Below are 21172 nucleotides of genomic sequence, written 5' to 3'. Positions count from 1 at the left end.
TGTGGAGAGATCCCCCTCATGATTGTGAAGCGCTTTGGGTGTATGGCTATACATGATAAATGCCTTATATAAATACATATTACATTAAATAGAAACCTTTTTGTAACACTTTATTTTGATAGTCCATTTGAGTATTAGTAGACTGTCTGCTTAATATCTGCTGATACTGCTCCTTGAACAGACATTTGACTGTAAGAAACTTTTCAAATACATGTCAACTTACACTAACCCTAACCCCAACCTAACAGTCTTATTATAATCTAATTAGAATTAGTTGGCATGTAGATGCAATGTAACTTAAATTCAACAATCGGACCATCAAAATAAAGTGTGACCACCTATTTTATTTAGTTCATTCTTTTGAAGCAATTTTTAACACTGTAATACAAATTAATTTCAATCCAAGTAGATTTTTAAATCAAAATAGATTAAGCAACAATACATTGTAAGTGAGAGAATTTTGAATTTATTGTCATATTTTTTTTGCAATTTGGGACACCATGACGGCCCTAGTGACTGAGTAAGAGGGGTGACACTGGACACCTTCGACATCCGATAGGACAGCCAGGATTCTACGACATCATTTTATTTGCTACTGATGCTGCCTGACATCTCATTTGCTGAAACATTTTGGATAACAAAAGATAAAAATCAGTTTGACCATATCATCAAAAATGGTATTATATGATAAAGATTTTTCTGCCTTTTCTAAAAAGCTTTCTAATTACTCTAAAAGCTAAAATTACTCTGTTCATCAAGGCGGCATTTATTAAATGTAAAATTAAAAAAAATATTGTTAAATATTAATAAAAATAATTAAGGAACAGCTTTCTTGTTGTACGTAGTTTAAAAAAATAATACTCCAGTCATTATTATTTTTGTTACTATTACCATTATTAGTAATAATATTAATAATAATATTAATAATCATAATAATTAATATTAAAGTAATTTCTAAAGGTTCGTGCGACTATAAAGTATGGGGCATTGAAGCTAAAAATTAATCTTTAAAATCACTGGAATAAATTATTAAATTAAATTATAACCTACTTTTGAACAGTTATTTTAGAGTGATATTATTTCACAATTTTACAATGTGTACTGTATTTTTGATGAAATAAATGCAGTCTTGGTAAGTAGGAAAAGCTTCTTTTAAAACATTTAAAAAATCATACTGACCCCAAACTTTTGACCGGTTGCGTATGCAAAATAAAACTTATTTACTGGGTTCCTTATGTTGGTGTGCTCTGACAGTTACCACCAACCTGTGAGTGCATCGGTGGGATCTGGAGTCCAGTCCTCTGGATCACTCCCCTCATCTTCACTGTCCTGTGTCTCCAGGGCAACAGGGTCAGCTCGAGAAAGCTCATTAGCCAGATCAGTGCATCCCTCCGAATCCCCGGTCAGACTGCCCACTATCTGGCGCACAGTGTCCTCACGGGTTCTATCATTTTCAACATTACAAAATACAATGAAACGGTTTGTTATTAAAAACTAAAAATGGAACTGGTGTACAAAAAAAAAGTTTCTCAAACACAAACCTGAGATATTTACGAATGGGTTGGCAGGCCACTTGCAAGATGACCATGGAGGGGTCAAGCTCTCTTAAAGCTTTAATGGCAGAGATGTAAACAGTAATAATGTCAGATGTGTGGACACCTGTAATGAGAAAAGGACGCATGATGAATGTATTTACACAAGTTTTTTAATTAGCAAGTGTGAAAACCATCTGAATCCCAGACCTGGGTGCAGCAGTCGTGTTTCAAAGGCTGATTTGAGGGAGGCAAGAAGCTGCTGCCTCTGATTGGTCCTTTCCAGACAGAATTTAAGATCCTCAATGGCAGGAGTAGATTCTGGAAAATCTACAACAGTAATGAAAATAAAATTATTGATGGATAAAATAATGAAACAACCAAGATGAAATAACATGCAGTATGATAAATAAATGGAGGTTATTTCTTGCCTCGTATGATGCTGAATAGCTCTTCAATCCTCATGTTTACATAGATGCGACAGAAGAACTGATGCATGTGGCAGTGCCAGCGCTGGAGGAGTGCATTAGCTGGTTGACCCATCTTACCATCTATGGGTGTGATTTCGCTGCCCACGTCATCCGCCTTACTGGAAAACACTCTGCTTAGCCATCCCAAAACCTGTCCCAACCACTGGAAACAAAATTATTTGTTATAATTAGAAATTATAAATGACTTTTTTTTTCTTTTCAAGAGTTCACACTTAGGTCGGCGCCAGTGGTGTAGTGGTTACTGCGTCGACACATGCACTCAGGTGCTCACTGCGACCTGAGTTCAATTCCCGCCTCGCGGCCCTATGCCAATCCTTCCCCTCTCTCTGCTTCCATGCTTTCCAGTAAATACTCTCTACTGTCCTATAAGAAACTCTGGTTATTTATAGTGAGGGCGCACTCACACTATGCTATTTAAACCATGCCCAGACACGGTTCTCGATTCGTTTGAGAAGTGTGAGCACTCTGAATCAGGCTCAGGCACGTTCAGTTGGGATTTGGCGCGGTACGCTTGTAGTGTGTGCAAAGCGCGCCTGAGTCCGAAACTAAAGAAGCGCATCACTTTCTGGTGACTATTTCATATGGATTTATTAATCATTCTTAATTTTTATTGAACGCAAACTGTCGTAGTTTATCAAAGACGCAAACCCCTCACTGCACATCAGCTGCACCTTCAGGAAACCTTCTAATAAAGTTGAAACCAGAAGTTTACATACACTTCATAAAAAGGCACATAACCATTTTTTTTTAAAAAAGTCAGATGTTATTGTGACTAAAAAACTTCTAACTAAAATAAAAATTATTTTTTAGGCAAGTTAGGATTATCAAATTCCTTTCTGTTATGATTGATAGCAGAATAATGAGAGAGATTTTTTTGAGAAATTGTTTTCTCGAAAGTCTAGTACAATAAGATTATTATGCCTCTGAAAAAGCTCAGATGATGGTGTCAAGGTTTTGAAAGTTTCTAATTGGCTAATTAACAACATTTGAGTTATTTGCAGGCACAACTTTAGAATAGTATTAAAGCAAAACCTCAAACACACTGCTCCCTTGTGTGACATGGGAAATCAACAAGCCAGAATCAACAAAAGAAAAAGCCAGATTACAATTTGCTAAATTACACCGGGAAAAATAATAACTTTTGGAGACCTGTCCTGTGGCCTGATGGAACTAAGACTGAACTGTTTGGCCATAATGACCAGTGTTACATTTGAAGGACAAAAGGGGAAAGCTTACAAGCCTAGGAACACCAGCCTAACTGTAAAGTATGGGGGTGGCAGCATCATGTTGTGGGGCTGTTTTGCATCATGAAGAAATTATGTAGAAATACATCAGCCAGGGAATTAAAACTTGGCCACAAATGGGTCTTCCAAACAGACCACAGCCCTAAGCATACTGCTAAATAAGTTAAAATGTGCTTTAAGGACAACAGAGTCAATGTTTTGGAGTGGCCTTCACAAAGCCCTGATCTCAATCAAATAGAAAATTTGTGGGCAGAGTTAAAAAAGCTTGTGCGAGCAAGACAGCCAACAAATCTGACTAAGTTATTCCAATTCTGTCAGGAGGAATGGGCCAAAATTCCTTCAAACTATTCGGAGAAGCTTGTGGAAGGATACCCAAAACATTTGACCAAATTTATACAGTTTAAAAGCAAAGCTAAAAAAAATACCAAGGAAAAGTATGTAAACTTTTGACTGTCTAGAAATTAATAAAAAATTATCAAACAAAATCTCTCTCATTATTCTGCCATTTAGCAAATGTAAATCATTTAGGTAATCCTAACGGACCTAAAATAGTAAATGTTTAGTATGATTTACCATCAGACAATTTTTTTAAAAAGGGTTACGTTCCTTTTTTTAGAGTGCATGTAAACTTCTGGTTTCAACAGTACCTGCAGCACGAGGACTTTTATGATAATTTATAAACGTCAAAATTGGTAGATCTCTTCAGCAAAGTGTTTAACTGTGTGTCACTGCATTCCAAATGCCAAAAAATAATACAAACCAATATAACTAAAGCAATCTTTGTGCCGAGCGAGAGCGATTCTCTTCCTGTTAAACTGAACAGTTGCATCATCGATGATGTAATTGTGCTCAGGTCCGGTAGGTAAAAAATGCCTACCGGAGTGCAGGCCAAGGGGGAGAGGGGATGGGGGACAATCGTGCTTTGGCACGGTTCAAGGCAACTGTACCTAACGTGAGTTCGCCTGGAGTTAGGAATCATCCAATTGATAAATCAATCATAAAGTTAATGTGGGACCAGACGTGGACAATCATAAGCATGTGATCCTCTTGAAATAAGTTTACAAATATACTTCACTTAATGAGCACTTTAATAAGTTCATACACTTTTCAATAGTTCAAATTTCAACAAAAATACCTGCCTTTAGGTAAGGTAACTAACCATATGTTAATCTAGATGGATTAATTTGCACATTGTGGATTCATAATTGCATTTTGTTTAAATCCATGAGCATAATGGGGTATATATGCACAGGACTTTTGACTTTCAGTAAGTCAGCTTCGGATGATCTATCGTGCCCATACAAAAATCACTGTGTTTGAGATCTGTCTCCATTAAAATTCAGTGAACTTCACGGCCTGATCAATATACGATATAAAGTGGGTCTCAGACCAGACAAGAAGCACTGTTTTAAATTCCATTGATCTGTGCCATGCTTTTAAAATATGAACATTTATAAACAACAGTATTTTCAATGGAGTTTCAAAAATCGCCAGCTGCTCCTGAAGGAAAGATGTTTTTTTTAATCTCATTTTATGCCTGCTCAACTAAATAAAAGCCTATTTAGCTGTAACACTAGCTGTGCATATAACCTATTCTATACATCAAAACGTGCAATCGTTTTAAAAGGATAGTTCACCCAAAACAATTACTCACACTTTACTTGTTTCAAACTGGTTGAATTTTCTTTATTTTGTTTATATTTTGAAGAAGGCTGGAAACCTGCTATCACTAACATGTAAAGTATTTGTTTTTTCCTACTATGGAAGTCAATAGCTGTGTTTCTATCCAAAAATGCAAATTTAATTTATGCCAAAACTGGAATATCGCACTTAAGACATGAAAATAAAGCAGCGTTTCCATTCAAGTAGTCAAAAAGAACAAAATCTTCACTTCCTGATTAACTGGCGCCAAATATCAACAGTAAAAATGGAATTTGCTTTAGTAGAAGCTGCGTCAATATTTTCCTTATTTAATAAATTAATTGCACCTCAGAAGAACACATGGTGATGTTTAAAGGCATTTTGACAATTCTGGAGATAATTAATAATACAACACTAATACTGAAATGGGGGCGAGGCAGTGGAGCAGTAGGTAGTGCTGTCGCCACACAGCAAGAAGGTCGCTGGTTCGAACCTCGGCTCAGTTGGCGTATCTGTGTGGAATTTGCATGTTCTTCCTGCCGTTGCGTGGGTTTCCTCTGGGTGCTCTGATTTCCCCCACAGTCCAAAGATATGCAGTACAGGTGAATTGGGTAGGCTAAATTGTCCATAGTGTATGAGTGTGTGTGTGAATGTGTGTGTGGATGTGTCCCAGAAATGGGTTGCGGCTAGAACGGCATTCGCTGCGTAAAAACTTGCTGGATAAGTTGGCGGTTCATTCCGCTGTGGCAACCCCGGATTAATAAAGGGACTAAGCCGACAATAAAATTAATAAATGAATGAAGACTGAAATGGTTAAGGTGTTTTAGAATGACCAAAACAACATTTTAGATGTTTAACAATGTGCTCAGCCTGTTGGTTTATCACACACAGATTTTTATCATCACATGATCTCCAACAACAAAATCACATCACTTTAATGCGCATAATGGAATTTGTGCAGTAAAAGTGTTACCATCGTAGTTTATGCGCATCTTTTCTTATCGAATAAAGTGTTTATTCTACTCAGTTCTGCGCATGTTTTTTATGCGCAGTTTCAAAATTCAGGTGCATCATGACGGTTCCATCAAATGTTTTTTCATGCGCATATCCAAAATGCACATAAAAATAGGTGGATGGAAACATAGCTACTGTTTACAGTTTTTTAGCTTCCTTAAAAATATCTTCTTTTGATTCATTTTTGGGTGAACTATGCCTTTAAGCAAAGAACATAAAATTAAATGATGTTTTCTGGTCTGTAAATGGATGAAAGTTACGTACATCATTGAAGTCAGTAAGAAAAGAGCGTTCATATTCTCCTCTATAGCGCTGCTCCATTCTCTGCTCTATTAGCTGGTGCAAGATGCTGGTCACAGCCTCTGAGCTCACGCGTTCCAACAGCTGTAGTCTGGACCTGAAATCACCAAACAAAAAACTTCAAAATTTATAGTAAAAGTCAGAATTATTAGCCCCCCTGAATTATTAGCCCCCTGTTTATTTTTTTGGTGAGAAAATATTTTCAAAACATTTATAAACATAATAGTTTTAATAACTAATTTCTTATAATTGATTTATTTTATCTTTGCCATGATTACAGTAAATAATATTTTACTAGATATTTTTCAAGACACTTCTATACAGCTTAAAGTGACATTTAAAGGCTTAACTAGGTTAATTAGGTTAACTAGGAAGGTTAGGGTAATTAGGCAAGTTATTGCATAACGATGGCTTGTTCTATAGACTATCGGAAAACATATAGATTAAAGGGGCTAATAATTTTGACCTTAAAATGTTTTTTAAAAATGTAATAACTGCTTTTATTCCAGCCGAAATAAATTAAATAAGAATTTATTCAGAAAAAAATACACAGAGATATTGTGAAAATTTCCTACCTCTGTTAAACATCATTTGGGAAAACTTTTTAAAAATTAAATTAATTAAAGGGGGGCTAATAATTCTGAATTTAACTGTATGTCAGTGCTGTATTAAAAGAAGCAAATGGGACAATTGGAATGTAAGACAACCAAAGTACTATTTTTAACCACATTTTATGATAATAATATAATAATGGTTGTTTCAGTAATGTGCAAATATGCCATATAATAGTATAAAACAATCCTTGAAAGTGAATGCTTTTTTATGATTCTAATTATTAGAATGCTGTAGGAATAACCCCAAAATTAAAAACATGGGGCAAAAAATGGTAGTTTGCCCAAATATTTTAATGCTGCATTTACTCATCTGCCACTTGTCTCAAACCTGTTTGACTTTCTTAAGTCTGTATAACACAAAAAATGGTACTAGTAAAGGATGATGGAAAAAACAGCCATTGACTTCCATAGTACTTTAAGTTCCTATGGATGTCAATAAACGCTTTTTTCCAACGTTCTTCAGGATATCTTATTATTGTGTTCAAAAAATAAAAGAAAAAATAAGAAATAAATTCATTAAAGTTTAAAATAACTTGAATGTGTGTAAATGGTAGGGACATTTTCTATACCTTCAAGATACAGGTATATAGTAAATTATATTATTATGAAACATCACAAAGCAACAGCTGTGCTTTTGCTAAATATGAGTGGAGACTGCAAACGTGATTCTGATTTTACACAACAGTTCATAGCCACAGTTCAATTTAAACATATTAGCCAACTGACACTACAAACAGCAATAGTATGCAAATAGTAACCAAACAACAGTGGAGCAGCTGCATTTGCAGTGTTATTATTCATCACAATGGCACTTGACTTTAACTCACAGTATGTGGCTGAGCTCTTGAAGCTGCTGTAGAGCTTCCTGACACCAGCACAGGTGAGGGAGGGTGGCACAGCCCGAGCACAAACCACCTTCATCAGTATCAATGGCTCCCTCCTCAGCCTCCACAGCTTCCCCTGCCTGACTCATGTGCACTGAGAATGTTCGGCTATAAAACTCCAACATGCGTTCCTGCAGGACAGGTGGAGGCGAGAACAAAAGAATGGCACGAATGACAGAAAAAGCTCTCTCAATCAGACCATGGGGCCCTGGACCACACAAATCCCCACAGCTCTCCTCCTGCCATGAGCCCAGTTTCTCAAGACCACCTTAAAGGAAAAAAGGGGAATTGCATTAACACCATTAATTAGCATTGTACACTCAGTGGGTTAAATCTAACAAATAAATATGAGGTTCACAACACCCAAAATCCAACAGAAAGAAAATCATGCATCAGAACTTTTCAGATTTTGAATTGTTCTACCAGCTGTGTATAAATAAGGCACATTTTAAAGGGATAGTTCACCCCAAAATTTTTCTTCTGTCCATTTACTCACCCTTCGCTTGTTTCAAACCTTATTTGAGTTTCTTTCTTATGTTTAACACCAAAGATGATTAGGTCTTTATTTTTCCTACAATGAAAGTCAATGGTTACAGCTTTTCAGCTTTCTTCAACATATCTTCTTTTGTGTTCAACAGAGAAAAAAAAACTGTAAAAGTCAGTAAGTTTTTTAGGGGGTGAACTATCCATTTAACTACAAAACAAAACTTCAAGTTTAAATGTAGAAGATATGGTAATACTAAGCATGAAAATTATGTTTACTTTTTAGAACAGTGGTTCTCAACTAGGCTGAAAAGGCTCAATTAGCCACCTCAGCACAAGTTCAACTAGGGTCATTCCTGTGTAAATATCACAAAGTGCTCATATTTAAAGAACATACAGTAGGAAGATGGTTACTTTTGCAGTTTGGCTGTTTCGGGTCAAACATTTGTGAAAGGCACTCCTAGAACATCTTTATTTTTAAGGAAAATACTTTATTTCTTCTTATTGTTACTTTTCTGTAATCTTAAATCATAGGTTACTTATGATAGGTGGACAAAAGTTGCATGTATTATCAGTCGTTATTTTAGCTAAGAAACTGGACTAGTGAAAAATCGATTTGTGCATTTGTTATTTCTTTAACAACCCGATTGAACAAAAAGGACATCTATATCTACAAGAACATTTATGCCTTTTGAAGCTTCTGGTGAAACCATTGCAATCACAACACATTTAAATTACAATAGCTGCATTCCAAATGGAACACTACATGTACACACTAATGCACTATGTACTTATGCACTTACACACTTAACAGCATAGTATATGAATGTAGTGTCATCCCAAATAGAACACTAACGTTTCTTTTTATTAAGCAGAAATTGAAACCGTTTCCCTGATGACATTTGACGAGTCCCAAATTAGTGAAATAAATGACCAAAGTACCAAATGCCATGAGTATAACGCATTCACAATCGGGAGGCGTATAATCACTCTTGTAGGAGAATTTTGCCTCCACAATCCAAAATAAATAAAGTAATAAAGTACAGAGTGTGTGAAGTGCTGGTTATTTAAAGTTCATACTACAAAATGGTGTAGAATAGTGCATAAGTATGCAATTTGGGATGCATCTAATATATTTAGTTCTTCTAAAAAAAACAATTTGTAAATTTAACAGCTGCAACACAATGGCAAAATAAACTAATTCAAAACTCATTTACCTCTAATATTTTTAGAAAAGCGTAGATTGTGTAAAAATAAAAAACAACAACAACAATAACAACAGCTGTTAAACAATAGGGTGCAACAGCTTTACCAAGGAAAGGTTCCAGCTGTTGTAGAAGGTTTCTGAAAGCGTCCAGTAAGGCTTTTGCCCTGTCTCTCTCCTGTGAATCTCCCTCTGGCTGCTTGAGCCCTGTCCAGAACTCTGGAGCAACAGATGTAGTCAAACGAACCTGCAAAGTCTCCAACAGCCAACCCTCCACATACTGACCCAGTCCATGCTCGGTCAGCAGGGACAAGGCATCAGAAAGAGCCTCAGCTGTAGACACATTCTGTTGCACAGGAGAGACCTAAAAAATTGGTTGGGTTACATGTTTGATACTTTAAATACATAGAAGTGTAAAAACATCAGGCTCTATTTTACGATCTAGGTGCAAAGTCTAAAGCACATGGTGTAACAGGGTTGTGCCAATTCTCTTAATAGGTTTTGGGTGTGTTTTGAGCAAAACGTGCATTAAACAAATCAGAGTTTCATCCAACAATTCCTTTAAGAGTCAATTGCAATGCGCCATGGCACATTTGCTATTTACATGGTGTGTAATAAACATGAATTTGTAAGTGGAAAAATTGAATGCTTTACTAGCAAGAAAATGATTAAACAGAACACTTGCAGCGCGAGGATAAAGAACGAGCCTCCTACTCATCTTTACTTTCTCTTTACTCCTTTACTTTTGTGAAGTTAGGAGCGGTATTGTACACACTCCAAAGACATCTATTAGACTACAAATGAGCAAATCAATGAAAATATCAACCTTGCCATGAAAAAAATCCAAATTACGGAAAATTCATATTATGGTTTCTGGGTTTTTTGGGTAAGCGAGTATTTTACAGTACTTTAGAAATACTCAAAAATGAATCCGTCAATTTTTTCACTTCAGATCATTTTGGAAGGGCACTTTCTATCCTAGACTAAAAAGGGCATGTACACTGCACAGGCTGAGCCCTATGTGTGCACGTTCCTGATCCAGAACACTAAACAGCACGATTTGATTTGTATCTTTGTTCTGTTGTATTCATTTATGCTTTCGATTTGTTTATTGTACATTGTAATAAACACACTCCCTACACAAATATCACAATATTTTAGATTCTTTCCTAATAGTTTTTAATTTAAATCATCTTATGAAGTGACATTAAAATCGTAATATATTTCATAGAACACATGATATTGCAAAATCAGTTCTTGCAAAATCGTGCAGCCCTGTAAAAAGATTATTTTTGATTTCCAATTAGATGCTTTAAGAAGCTTTCTCTTTCAGCATTCTAGCGCCTTTCACCTTATCGTTAGCATTACACGATTTAAATTATGTTTAACACTCACCAGAGAAGATGTCACTGTGTCCCAGGCTACTGACAGTCCCTGCGGCACAGACTGCATCTCGTTCATTAGAGCGCAGATAGTAAACAGCAGTTAGGCTATGCTCGTTGCACTTATCCGTCCATATCCCGTTACTCCGTAATAAACATGTCTAAAATATACAATAAAATATTTCATGCACTGAGAAAATGTAGCGCTCTTCTTCAAACTGCCGTCGCTCGTCGATGACGACATTGATGTTACTTTACCGGATGTTGATAATCGTAAGAAGAAGACGAAAAAAAGATAATCGTTCATTGATCCAGTTGTCTGATACCAAATAAGCTTATAAAACCTTATCTGTTTGCAAATTTTTTTCCCAATGTTTAATGAGTAACTTTTGCTTTTTTAGTTGTTTTTAGTTGTATTTTTCTTCACTGTTAAAGATAATTATTTAGCCTATTTGTTGTTGTATGTATAGTCTTATATTGTATACACTGCTTAGGGGCTTAAAATTATTTTTAAAATAATAAAAATAATAATTATAAGAAATGGCAACGTATAAATACTACTACTACTACTACTACTACTACTAATACTACTACTACTAATAATAATAATAATAATAATAATAATAATAATAATAATAATAACATTTTTTTCTTTTTTCATTATGTTTTAATAAAATTAACAATAAAATATAAAATAAAATAGTAAATAGTACACAGGCAAATTATCCAATTAAATAATATTTACAAAGTAAATAAAAACTTTGTAAATAAAGACAAAAAAATTCACAGTTTTAACACTTTTTGCTGTAAACTTTTTGTAAAGAATAATAATAATAAAATGATGATGATGATGATGATGATGATGATGATGATGATGATGATGATGCAAGTTCTTTGCGACTCTCTCATGAATGATTGTTTGCTTAATTATATTTAAAATGATTAACTCAGTACCTATTACACATTTATTATTATGATTCATGCGTTCGTTGTTTTTTATCTATCCTCTATAAATTAAAACTCAGAAGGCCTGTTAGGTGTAGTTTAATTTACTGGAAAGGCATGGGATGTGTTCAGTGTACTTTATTGTCATTGCATTTTCATATTCTGACTGCCTTTTTATTTGTTAAATGATTCATCTTTTTTACAGCTTTGTGCAAATTTATAAAATAAAAGTCTAACGGAAACCGTCATGACGACGCTTCTTTGACGTTTCCGTGGAAACAGGAGGGAGACTTGACTTGATTCACTCGCTTCTGGAATGTTTTCTTTAAACTTACTCCCCTCGCTGATCTGCATCATTTAATACCCGGTAAAGTGTACGGCTTGTTGTTTCAAGGAAAAGCCTGCATCAGAAGGTACAGCAAACTAACTGACTTCACTGTATGAAACGTCTTGAGCGATTAAACTAGTTAAGAGGCCTTTTTGTGTTGTTAGCTAGCTAGCCTGGTGATCAGAATGACCCAACAAGGAGCTGCGCTGCAAACCTACAACAACGAGCTTGTCAAGTGTAAGTAGCCATATATTTCATTTTGCCGACAGGGGAACATTCGTTTCCTGTTTATTTTAAATTTCTTGTTACTTTCATCTGGTTGTATGTGGATGTTTGCTGCTAGTCTCACTCAAATTAGCTTATAAATAATCAGAAAACTAGTTTTAAAAAATCGAATTCATGTTCAACCAATGTTTAACCTGTGCCTTTGTTCATTTACATTATTAACCTCACTGCTTTTAGCAAAGAAGGCATTTACTTATTTATAAGAAAGATCAAATTGATGTCTTTTCAAGTCTGGGGTGAAACACCGATAATCCTTTTAATGAGATTGAGTGGATTCAGAAAGTATTCAATCACGTGTATCAGGTAATGTCAGGGTTCATACGGTCATGGAAAACCTGGAAAAGACATGGCATTTTGACATGGCATTTTCTAGGCCTGGAAAAGTTTTGGGAAAACAGAAAAACCACTATGTTTTGGAAAAGTAATGGAAAACATATGTTTATACTTGAATATAGGTTATTTTACGTTACTTCTTTTCTGTCCCTGGTCAGTCACATACTCTCACATTATTGGTGAGAGAATTATCAATTTTACATGGATATAAATATAAAATGAAACTAGATGGATTGTTGCATGTTTTATGATATGTAATAAATTTAAACATGCATTGTTTGTCTTTTACCACACATATGTAGACATTGCATCTTGAAAAAATCATGGAAAAGTTATAGAATTTTAGTAGTAAAAATGTGTATGAACCCTGTAAAGTCTTTGCATTAGGTTAAATGTTGAACTCCCAGTTAGTGTTTCTCACTTTCACATATGTGTTGTTCATCACTTAAACTATGATCTTAACACACCGACATTTGACAATAAGGTAAAATAACATCATTTGTCTTCATTTTGATAAACATAATATATGTTAATTAAACATTGTTCTAACATTCAGGTCACATTTTAAAAATACTGTAAAACTCTCAATTCAATTCATGTATATTTCTCTAGTGCTTTTCAATGAAGAGTGTTTCAAAGCAGCTTAACATAGACGTTATAGTAAATTGATACCATGTCAGTCCCGTTTTCAGAGTTGAAGTTCAGTTCAGTTCAGTGTGGTTTAATTTTCACTGCTGGAAGTCCAAAAACTAAAGAGCGGGTGTTCAGGCTGCCCCACAGGATCAATGCAGGGACTCGTCTGTCAATGTGGTCTTTCAGGAATCATTCTCATGCTCTTCGCTCCTTCATGACTGCCACAGCATCCACTCAGAATACGGCCTGGTTGAGGATATGGATACCTCTAAAAGTCCTCTATGGTTGGCTTAATTTCTTCACAGGTCTTGGATCATTGGCGCTGCGTAATCTTTAGAGGCCTCAGGATGAGTTTCCCCAGGTGGAAATAGAGAATAATAAATCCTGCCTTAAAGGAAAGATAAAGAAATGCAAAATTCCACCTTCGGAACTTAAGCCACTAATAAAAGGCTATATTCTAAACAAAGGGCAAACAGAATGGGATCAGTGCTCGGAAAATAAACTTTGAAATTCAGCCAGAAATAGGAAGAAAATCCAATTTATTTTTTATCTCAAGACACGGTAAGATTGTTTATAGAAGATGCCGCATCTGCCGAGACTCACACATGAACATTTACTTAAAGGAGAAGAACCAGTAAAATGTCAATATTGCCAAAGAAACCAAACTGTTAAACATTCTTGTGGAATGCCCTATTTAATGTTATCAGACAATAGTTTTTATTTGGAAAGGCTTTAAATAAAATAGTTTTAAATGGGAATCCTTCTAAAATTGTAAATTTTATATCAAAAGTAATCCTTAAAAACTTTTTTAGATTTTTATCTTGTATATTATCATTATTTATTTATTTATTTATTTAACCTTGTTCATTATTAATTGCTGTTAGTGACTTTTAATTGTTAGAATATTTTTATAACTATAGAAAAGTGAAACTTATAATATGTGGTAAACTTGATTTTTTATTATTTTTTTATTTTTTATTTTATTTGCCATGACATAACCAAAGAAGCTGAAATGGCAATAAACTCAAAATTCTCTCTCTCCTATACAGTAGCCTCAGCCCTTAGTCTTTTTTGCATCAGTCAGCAGGAGGAAGTGCTGAGCAAGCCTTCGTATGTCATTTATATGCACTCCCTTTCCACTATCACAACATGAATGTAAAGCAACATAAGGAAAACATGGATATGGGCTAAAACTGCTCAGCAATTTCAAATGATGGCCTCTTTCCTTCTCTTTGTTTTTTTTTTCAGGTATAGAGGAGCTTTGCTCTAAAAGAGAAGATCTGAACCGGCTGATCCAGCAAGAGGAAGCAGAGAAAGCTCGTCTGCAACATGACATCCGTGTGCTAACAGAGAAGCTAAGTCGTGTAAACGAGAGCCTGGCCCACCGCCTCAGTGCTCGTGCTGAGTTTGACCGCACCATTGCAGAGACGGAAGCTGCGTACATGAAGGTGTGGAAACAATAACAAATTAGACATTATCTTCATAGAAAAAAAACAAGTCGCTTTATTAAAATTGCATCAGCGAGAACTTTATCGAGCGAGAGAATTGAATTTTATTTTTCAGAAATTATGTGATACGAATTTGCTAAACCCAGTGCCAGCCTAGTATCTCAAACAAATTCATGAATTAAACTTGTACAACCTTTCTAAAATTAATGAATAATTAAGGAATTATTGTTTAAAACATAGGTGTCAGTGCTGTTGCCTCACAGCAAGAAGGTCACTGGTTCGAGCCTCGGCTGGGTCAGTTGGTATTTCTGTGTGGAGTTTGCATGCTCTCCCTGCGATAGCACGGGTTGCCTTCGGGTGATGCGGTTTTCCCCACAAGTTCAAAGACGTGATATTGGTGAATTGGGTTTGCTAAAATTGACTGTAGTGTATGTGTGTGAATGAGTGTGTATGGATGTTTCCCAGTGACAGGTTGCAGCTGGTTGGGCATCCGCTGCATGAAACATAAACTGGATAAGTTGGCAGTTCATTCTGTTGTGGCGACCCTTGATTAGTAAAGGGACTAAGCCAAAAAGAAAATGAATTAATGAATGAACACCGGTGACAAACTCGGTTACTAGAGAGCCGCGCTCTGCACAGTTTAGTTCCAACCCTAATTAAACACACTTGAACAAACTAATTTAGTCCTTCAGACTTGTTTGCAACCTACAGGTAAAGCTATGGTCACACTAGAGTTTGAGCTTGTGAAATTCTATTGTACGAAGCTGCGAAAAGGCGAGGGATTAAATAAGATAATTAGACATTTAAAAAAAAGTGAGGGATTGGTCCATTTTAAAAATTTCTGTCCAGAGAGATTATGTTTTTATCCTCGATTGGTCTCTTTTTTTTTCTTCTTCTTTTTTTTTTTGTGTTAACAAGAACTAGCATGTAGTTTTCTTATACAACTAAATCACTTTACATTTCTCAACAAGAATAGAATAAATGAGAAAAAAGAAATTAAAGATAAAGAAAAAAAACAGTGGAGAGGGTGCAAAATTATGAAATTACATACAAATATATTACGCACATTTTTCCAATTTTATATATTAACAAGAGATATTGCACTTTTACTACAGGAAATGCATCTATACAAACAATGTTATACAAAAATGATGAAGGAGGAGCATATGTTAACTGTTTTAATTGCTTTTCTATTTTTAGACTTAGAAATCAGTTTTGTATACATGTGAATCTCTTTTTCTTGCACCATAAAGAGAGGTTTGCTTTTGTCAAACTTGGATTTATGTATGTGAAATTTACATAATAATAAAATAAAGTTTATAATATAACCAGCATATTTTAAAGAATGATCCTTAACATAATAACCCCAAATCACAGGTTTATAAGATAAGGAAAAGGATTTTAAAATATTATGAGCAATAAAGGCTTCAACATTTATCCAAAAAGACAGGTATATTAGCAAGACCAAAATAAATGTGAAATAGTTTAATTAAAGCTTTGACAAAAGCCGTAGTTTAAATCAATATCAATTTTAAATGTTTGTAGAAATATTGTTATAATTGAAAAGATATTTTTAAGCTTTATATGTAATTAAAAGAAATGTTTGAGGTAATGACCATACTTGAGTCTAGTTTACATTATTAAAGATATTGTTCCAGTAAAAAACAACATATGGTATAATAAACATATTTTCTTTTATGATTAAAGATCTAATTATGTGATAATTAGGCTTAAATGTAAAGAAACAGATAAAACAGACTGTGGTCTGTTCAGGTTTAGGAGAACAAACAGAAAGCGCTGATGTACATACACTGCTTTTGTACAGCATATGTATACCACCAGGTATTGCCCCCACCTCGATTGGTCTCACGCAGTCAAGTGATACGATTTCGCAGGTCAGAGTTTACCAAGCTTGAACTTGAACTTTGCAGCGAACTGCGAGACTTGTCGCACGAGCTTGGGTTTCCGGTCTGACGCATTCACGTGCGTATGAATGGAAGTCTATGGGGAGAAAAGTGCAGTGTGACCGCAGCTTAAGTGTGTTAAAGCAGGGTTGGAACTAAACTGCAGGGCTTCATCCCTTCAGGATCTGAGTTTGACACACCTGGTTAAAAATATCAGGTCACCATTACTTATGTTGCTTTTCGCTTTTAGTTACGATAGATACTGTTCTTATATGAATACTAAAATATAGTTTATCATGATAACCAATGTTTTGAATGTCATCAAATTAATTGTGCTTAAAATATAAATAAAATTTAGATATAATAATATGAAATTATATAAATATAATAATATGTAAATATAAATATATTTGTGCAAGATATCAACAGTAGTTTTAGACCGAATGACAATATACGTGTCTCTTTATCTCCTCCTAAACAGTGTATAAAATACTGACAGTCATTAACTGGTCTCCACAAATTCCAGATCTGAGTTTATAGAGGCAGAGCTGAATTACTGAGACTGAGAGAAGAAAATAAAGAATAAAAAATGCTGAAAGAAGGCTGTTAACGTCTGTACACACCAAGTACTTTAAAGATATGTCATTGGGTCTCATTCACTAATAATCATGTTCGTTTTTCTTATTTATTCACACATTTGACCTTCTCACATAAACTTTTCACCTAATTGACAACACATGCTTGCTAAGACACATGAGCTTATTCTTAAACTTGTTCTGTAATTGAGTTTGGAGTTTTATATTACCCCCTGTAACCAGCAGGTGTCCTCAGTGTGCTACTGGTGCATTTAACCCAGGGGTCACCAAACTTGTTCCTGGAGGGCCGGTGTCCTGGAGATTTTTAGCTCAACCCTAATCAAACACACCTGAACAAGCTAATCAAGGTCTTACTAGGTATAGTTGAAACACCCAGGCAGGTGTGTTGAGGCAAGTTGGAGTTAAATCCTGCAGGGACACCGGCCCTCCAGGACCGAGATTGGTGACCCCTAATTTAACCAGTGAATACAGTAATAAATCTAATCAATCACTTTATTTAGCAATAGCAGTCAGCGTGTTGAAATAAAAACATCACAAATTATTTTCTTATATTTATATAAATTATATTACTTCAATTTGCAATCCTGACTTGCATGGTTTTCATGTATTTATTAATGTTATTCACCATGGTTTAACTGGTTGTTTCCTAGATATTTCAATAATGTTTAAAAAGAGAACATCAAATAGAGTTTTTCTACAATGTCATCTGTAGCTTTAAATTGAACGTGCCTTTTCTATTTTAATGAGTTCTGACTGGCTGTAAGTGATTTATTGTTTATTTGCTGGGGAAAAAAACATTCTGAAAGAGATTTCTCTACATTTTTTTGGTTATTGACGTAGTCTGAACTAGGGCTGCATGATATTGGAGAAATCTGATATTACAATTTTTTACTTTTTTGCGATTTATTTATTGAGATGTGAATATAGTTTCACAAGATACTTTGAATAGCTCTGTTTGATGGTTTTCTGGGGAGTATTCAGGTACAGAAACTGAATAATCACAATGCAAAAATGCTTTTCTTCTTTGTTTCATATCTAGTCCAAATATTAGATCAGGTAAAGATTATGTTTTGTTTTCAACTTTAGAAGAAATAAGGCAAAGTTTAGAGTTTTTTTTTTTTTTTTTTTACTAAAAACATCCAATAAAATATCTGCCAGTGGACAAAAATCTTTTTCTTTTATATAAATCATATAAGTACAGTAATTAAATACAATTCTTGAGCTCCTGGCCACCTGTAATCCAGACTCAACATTGCATATCTTGCGATCTGACTATTGCAGATGCAATTCTCATCCGTCTTTCAGATAAGATGTTAAACCAAGGTCCTGACTCTCTGTGCTCATTAAAAATCTCATGGCACTTCTCGTGAAAGAGCAGGGGTGTAACCCCGGTGTCCTGGCCAAAGTCCCTCTATCGGCCCTTATACGATCATGGCCTCCCAATTATCCCCATCCACCGAATTGGCTCCATCGCTGTCTCTCCACTCCACCAATAGCTGGTGTGTGATGAGCGCACTGGCGCCGTTGTCCTGTGGCAGTGGTCGCATCATCCAAGTGGATGCTGCACACTAGTGGTGGTGTGGAGAGACCCTCCTCATGATTGTGAAGCGCTTTGCGTGTATGGCTATACACAATAAATTCACATTACATTACAAATACATGTTACGTTACATTACAATAAAGGATTTTTAGACCTCTTTATCGTTATCTTAAAGCTTTTAATAAAAGAAAAACGTTGAAGTGGTAGATGAATGATCTGGTAATGGGGTGGAGATAATAACAAGCTTTTATTCTGGTAAATCTTACAAATATCTCTGTAAAATTGTAGTAGATCATCAATTTCTGAAATGTATTCAGACTAGCCTGTCTGGCACCATCAACCATGCAATGTACAAAATCAGTTTTTCTTCCTCATTCTGATGGTCAGTTTATCTTTACTATGACTATGCTAAAATGCACTTCCTGCCCTGTGGTTGGCTGATTACATATTTTTTATAATTCAAGAAGTTGAAAAGTGCTACCTAAAAAAGTAGCCTGCAAGTTCTTTTTTCTACAAATGATGCCAGTTTTGTGTCTGACTAGTTGGACTAAATCTGGGGTCACCAACATGGTGCCCGCAAGGATCACATAAGTTGCCTGCAGACCTGATCTAAAACAGGGTGTCTGCAGGGTCTTAAAAGGTATTAAAAGTGAAATTGAAGGCCCTTAGTAAAAGTATTGAAAAGTCTTAAATGCTATAAAGCAAGGTATTACATTTTATATAATTTTTGATTATGCAATGTATTGTTGTATGCTAATGTTTGCCTGAGTTAAATCTGGGAATATCAGTATGCTGTGTAGTTGAAATCAATGAAATCCTACTAAATTTGACATCATGCTGCTTTGTTTACTGCAGTAATTAAAGCAACACCATTATTTCTTCAGTTCTATAGGCACCAACCAGCTGATTTTTATTCAGTATATGAATAATGTTTTAGATTATTTCTTACAATAATATTTAGTAAATATACTGTAAGTTAAAATCTCGCCAGTGTTTCCGGTTGAAAACTAAGAGGTTTTAAGGTCTTAAAATGTATGGAAACAGCCTTAAAAAAGGTCTTAAAATGTATTGAGTTTCACTCTCTGATTCCTGTATATATTCTGTAAAAATTGCTCACCATAGCACCACTTACCAGTATGCTGCATCTAATATTGTTTTGTAGCTACTCTTTTTAATTCACACTGGCATTGGTGTAAATAAAAAAAAAAAAAATATATATATATATATATATATATTTTTTTTTTATATATATATATATTTATATATATATATATATAACTATTAAAGACAAATGAAGTGTTTCATATTGATATTTATATGTTTCCTACCTTATTAAATCATTGTTAAAACTATTGTGATGAATCATTAACATGCAGTGTCTTCACATAGATGAATTTCATTAATTATTAATAACAACATAAAAATAAATTGAGAAAATTTGATATTTAAGAAGTGTATCAAACTGGTAGCCCTTCACATTCATTGATACCCAAGAAGTAGCTCTCAGTTTGGTTGGTGACCCCTGGACTTAATAATACAGCCACCAAAGTAGCAGAGCAACATGCAGGGGTTATTTAGAAAGACAAATGATTTAGTTGTTCACTTTTCATTATTGTGAACTGGAAGATTCTGAGACTGAGTATGTTAATGTGCTTCCAACTGAAACACTATATTAAGTAGAGGGGAGAGCTTTTTTTGTGCATCATTCTTTCATAGCAAACAACAGTAAGAGGGGCGTGGTTAAGAATATCAATATACAGTTGTGATGAAAGCCCTCAGGTTGATGTCAACAGAAGGAGAGCCACTTCAAATGGTCAGACTTTTGAAGATTTAGATTGAAGATTACCAAAACAGCAGTTTTTGAATGGAAAATTAATCATTCACCTTATGAATATATGAGATGGTAAAATAAACAGTGTTAATTTTGATTTCACACATACTTTAAGTCTAACTGAAGACTAAGACTAACTGAACCCTTTCTACACACTTTTCTCAGATTCTTGAAAGCTCGCAGACACTTTTGAGCGTTTTGAAGAAGGAAGCAGGGAATCTGACCAAAGCCACTGAACCAAGAAGCAGCAAAGATCATTGATTTAGTCCTGAATGTTTCTGTTCTCTTTGTCCTTGTATTTCTTTATGTTCAATTAATTTCCTCTCTCGCCTTTTCTGTTCTTCCATTTTTCACCACACAACATCAGAATGTATCTTCTCATCCCAATCAGGAAGCTCTGTATGTGCAGTGTATAGATTTGTAATTATGTTTTGATACGTATTAGTGTTTAATGTAAAGATTTTATTTAAATATTTTAATAAAGATAACTTTAAAAAAAATTGCATCTCTGAATTTCAGTAATATCCCAAGACAAAAACA

General features: G+C 34.7%; 2 protein-coding genes across 5 annotated transcripts in view; one reads left to right on the top strand and one right to left on the bottom strand.

Annotated features, from left to right (window-relative positions):
• Nucleotides 1-11031, bottom strand: part of anapc2 (anaphase promoting complex subunit 2) — a 29437-nt gene extending 18406 nt beyond the window's left edge. The window contains exons 1-8 of one of the 2 annotated variants that reach the window (XR_015489869.1): nt 10803-11031; nt 9516-9771; nt 7664-7988; nt 6187-6319; nt 1964-2165; nt 1743-1862; nt 1542-1659; nt 1266-1444 (exon numbers count right to left, since the gene is read on the bottom strand). Coding sequence is in view for 1 of the 2 variants with exons in the window: in NM_001256746.3 (NP_001243675.2) it covers nt 1266-1444; nt 1542-1659; nt 1743-1862; nt 1964-2165; nt 6187-6319; nt 7664-7988; nt 9516-9771; nt 10803-10868 (1399 nt within the window). In the remaining variant the exon portion in view is untranslated. The remainder of the gene's footprint in view (nt 1-1265; nt 1445-1541; nt 1660-1742; nt 1863-1963; nt 2166-6186; nt 6320-7663; nt 7989-9515; nt 9772-10802) is intronic. The other variant, NM_001256746.3, reaches the window with a different exon arrangement.
• A 955-nt stretch (nt 11032-11986) lies between these two features.
• Nucleotides 11987-21131, top strand: ssna1 (Sjogren syndrome nuclear autoantigen 1). 3 transcript variants are annotated; one of them, XM_087252221.1, is made up of 4 exons: nt 11987-12101; nt 12227-12299; nt 14562-14761; nt 20798-21016. In XM_087252221.1, the coding sequence occupies exons 2-4, from the start codon at nt 12248-12250 to the stop codon at nt 20891-20893; spliced, it is 348 nt and encodes a 115-aa protein (XP_087108347.1). In that variant the 5' UTR covers nt 11987-12101; nt 12227-12247; the 3' UTR covers nt 20894-21016. The 3 variants fall into 3 exon arrangements, with proteins under 3 accessions (XP_087108347.1, XP_087108346.1, NP_001138265.1); XM_087252220.1 differs by having other exon boundaries at nt 11987-12147; NM_001144793.2 differs by having other exon boundaries at nt 12009-12299; nt 20798-21131.
• The last annotated feature ends 41 nt before the right edge of the window (nt 21132-21172 follow it).

The sequence above is a fragment of the Danio rerio genome, chromosome 5 (genome assembly GCF_052040795.2).
Source record: "Danio rerio strain M-AB ecotype USA chromosome 5, GRCz13ab, whole genome shotgun sequence".
Lineage (NCBI taxonomy): Eukaryota > Metazoa > Chordata > Actinopteri > Cypriniformes > Danionidae > Danio > Danio rerio.
This window is presented reverse-complemented; position numbering and strand designations above follow the sequence as displayed.

Excerpts from the sequence above, each read along its gene's own strand:
- ssna1 (NM_001144793.2), top strand. The coding sequence starts at position 12,248 with ATGACCCAACAAGGAGCTGCGCTGCAAACCTACAACAACGAGCTTGTC. Across the intron at positions 12,300-14,561 it reads CAACAACGAGCTTGTCAAGT|GTATAGAGGAGCTTTGCTCT; the intron begins GTAAGTAGCCAT and ends TTTTTTTTTCAG. Across the intron at positions 14,762-20,797 it reads CGGAAGCTGCGTACATGAAG|ATTCTTGAAAGCTCGCAGAC; the intron begins GTGTGGAAACAA and ends CACTTTTCTCAG.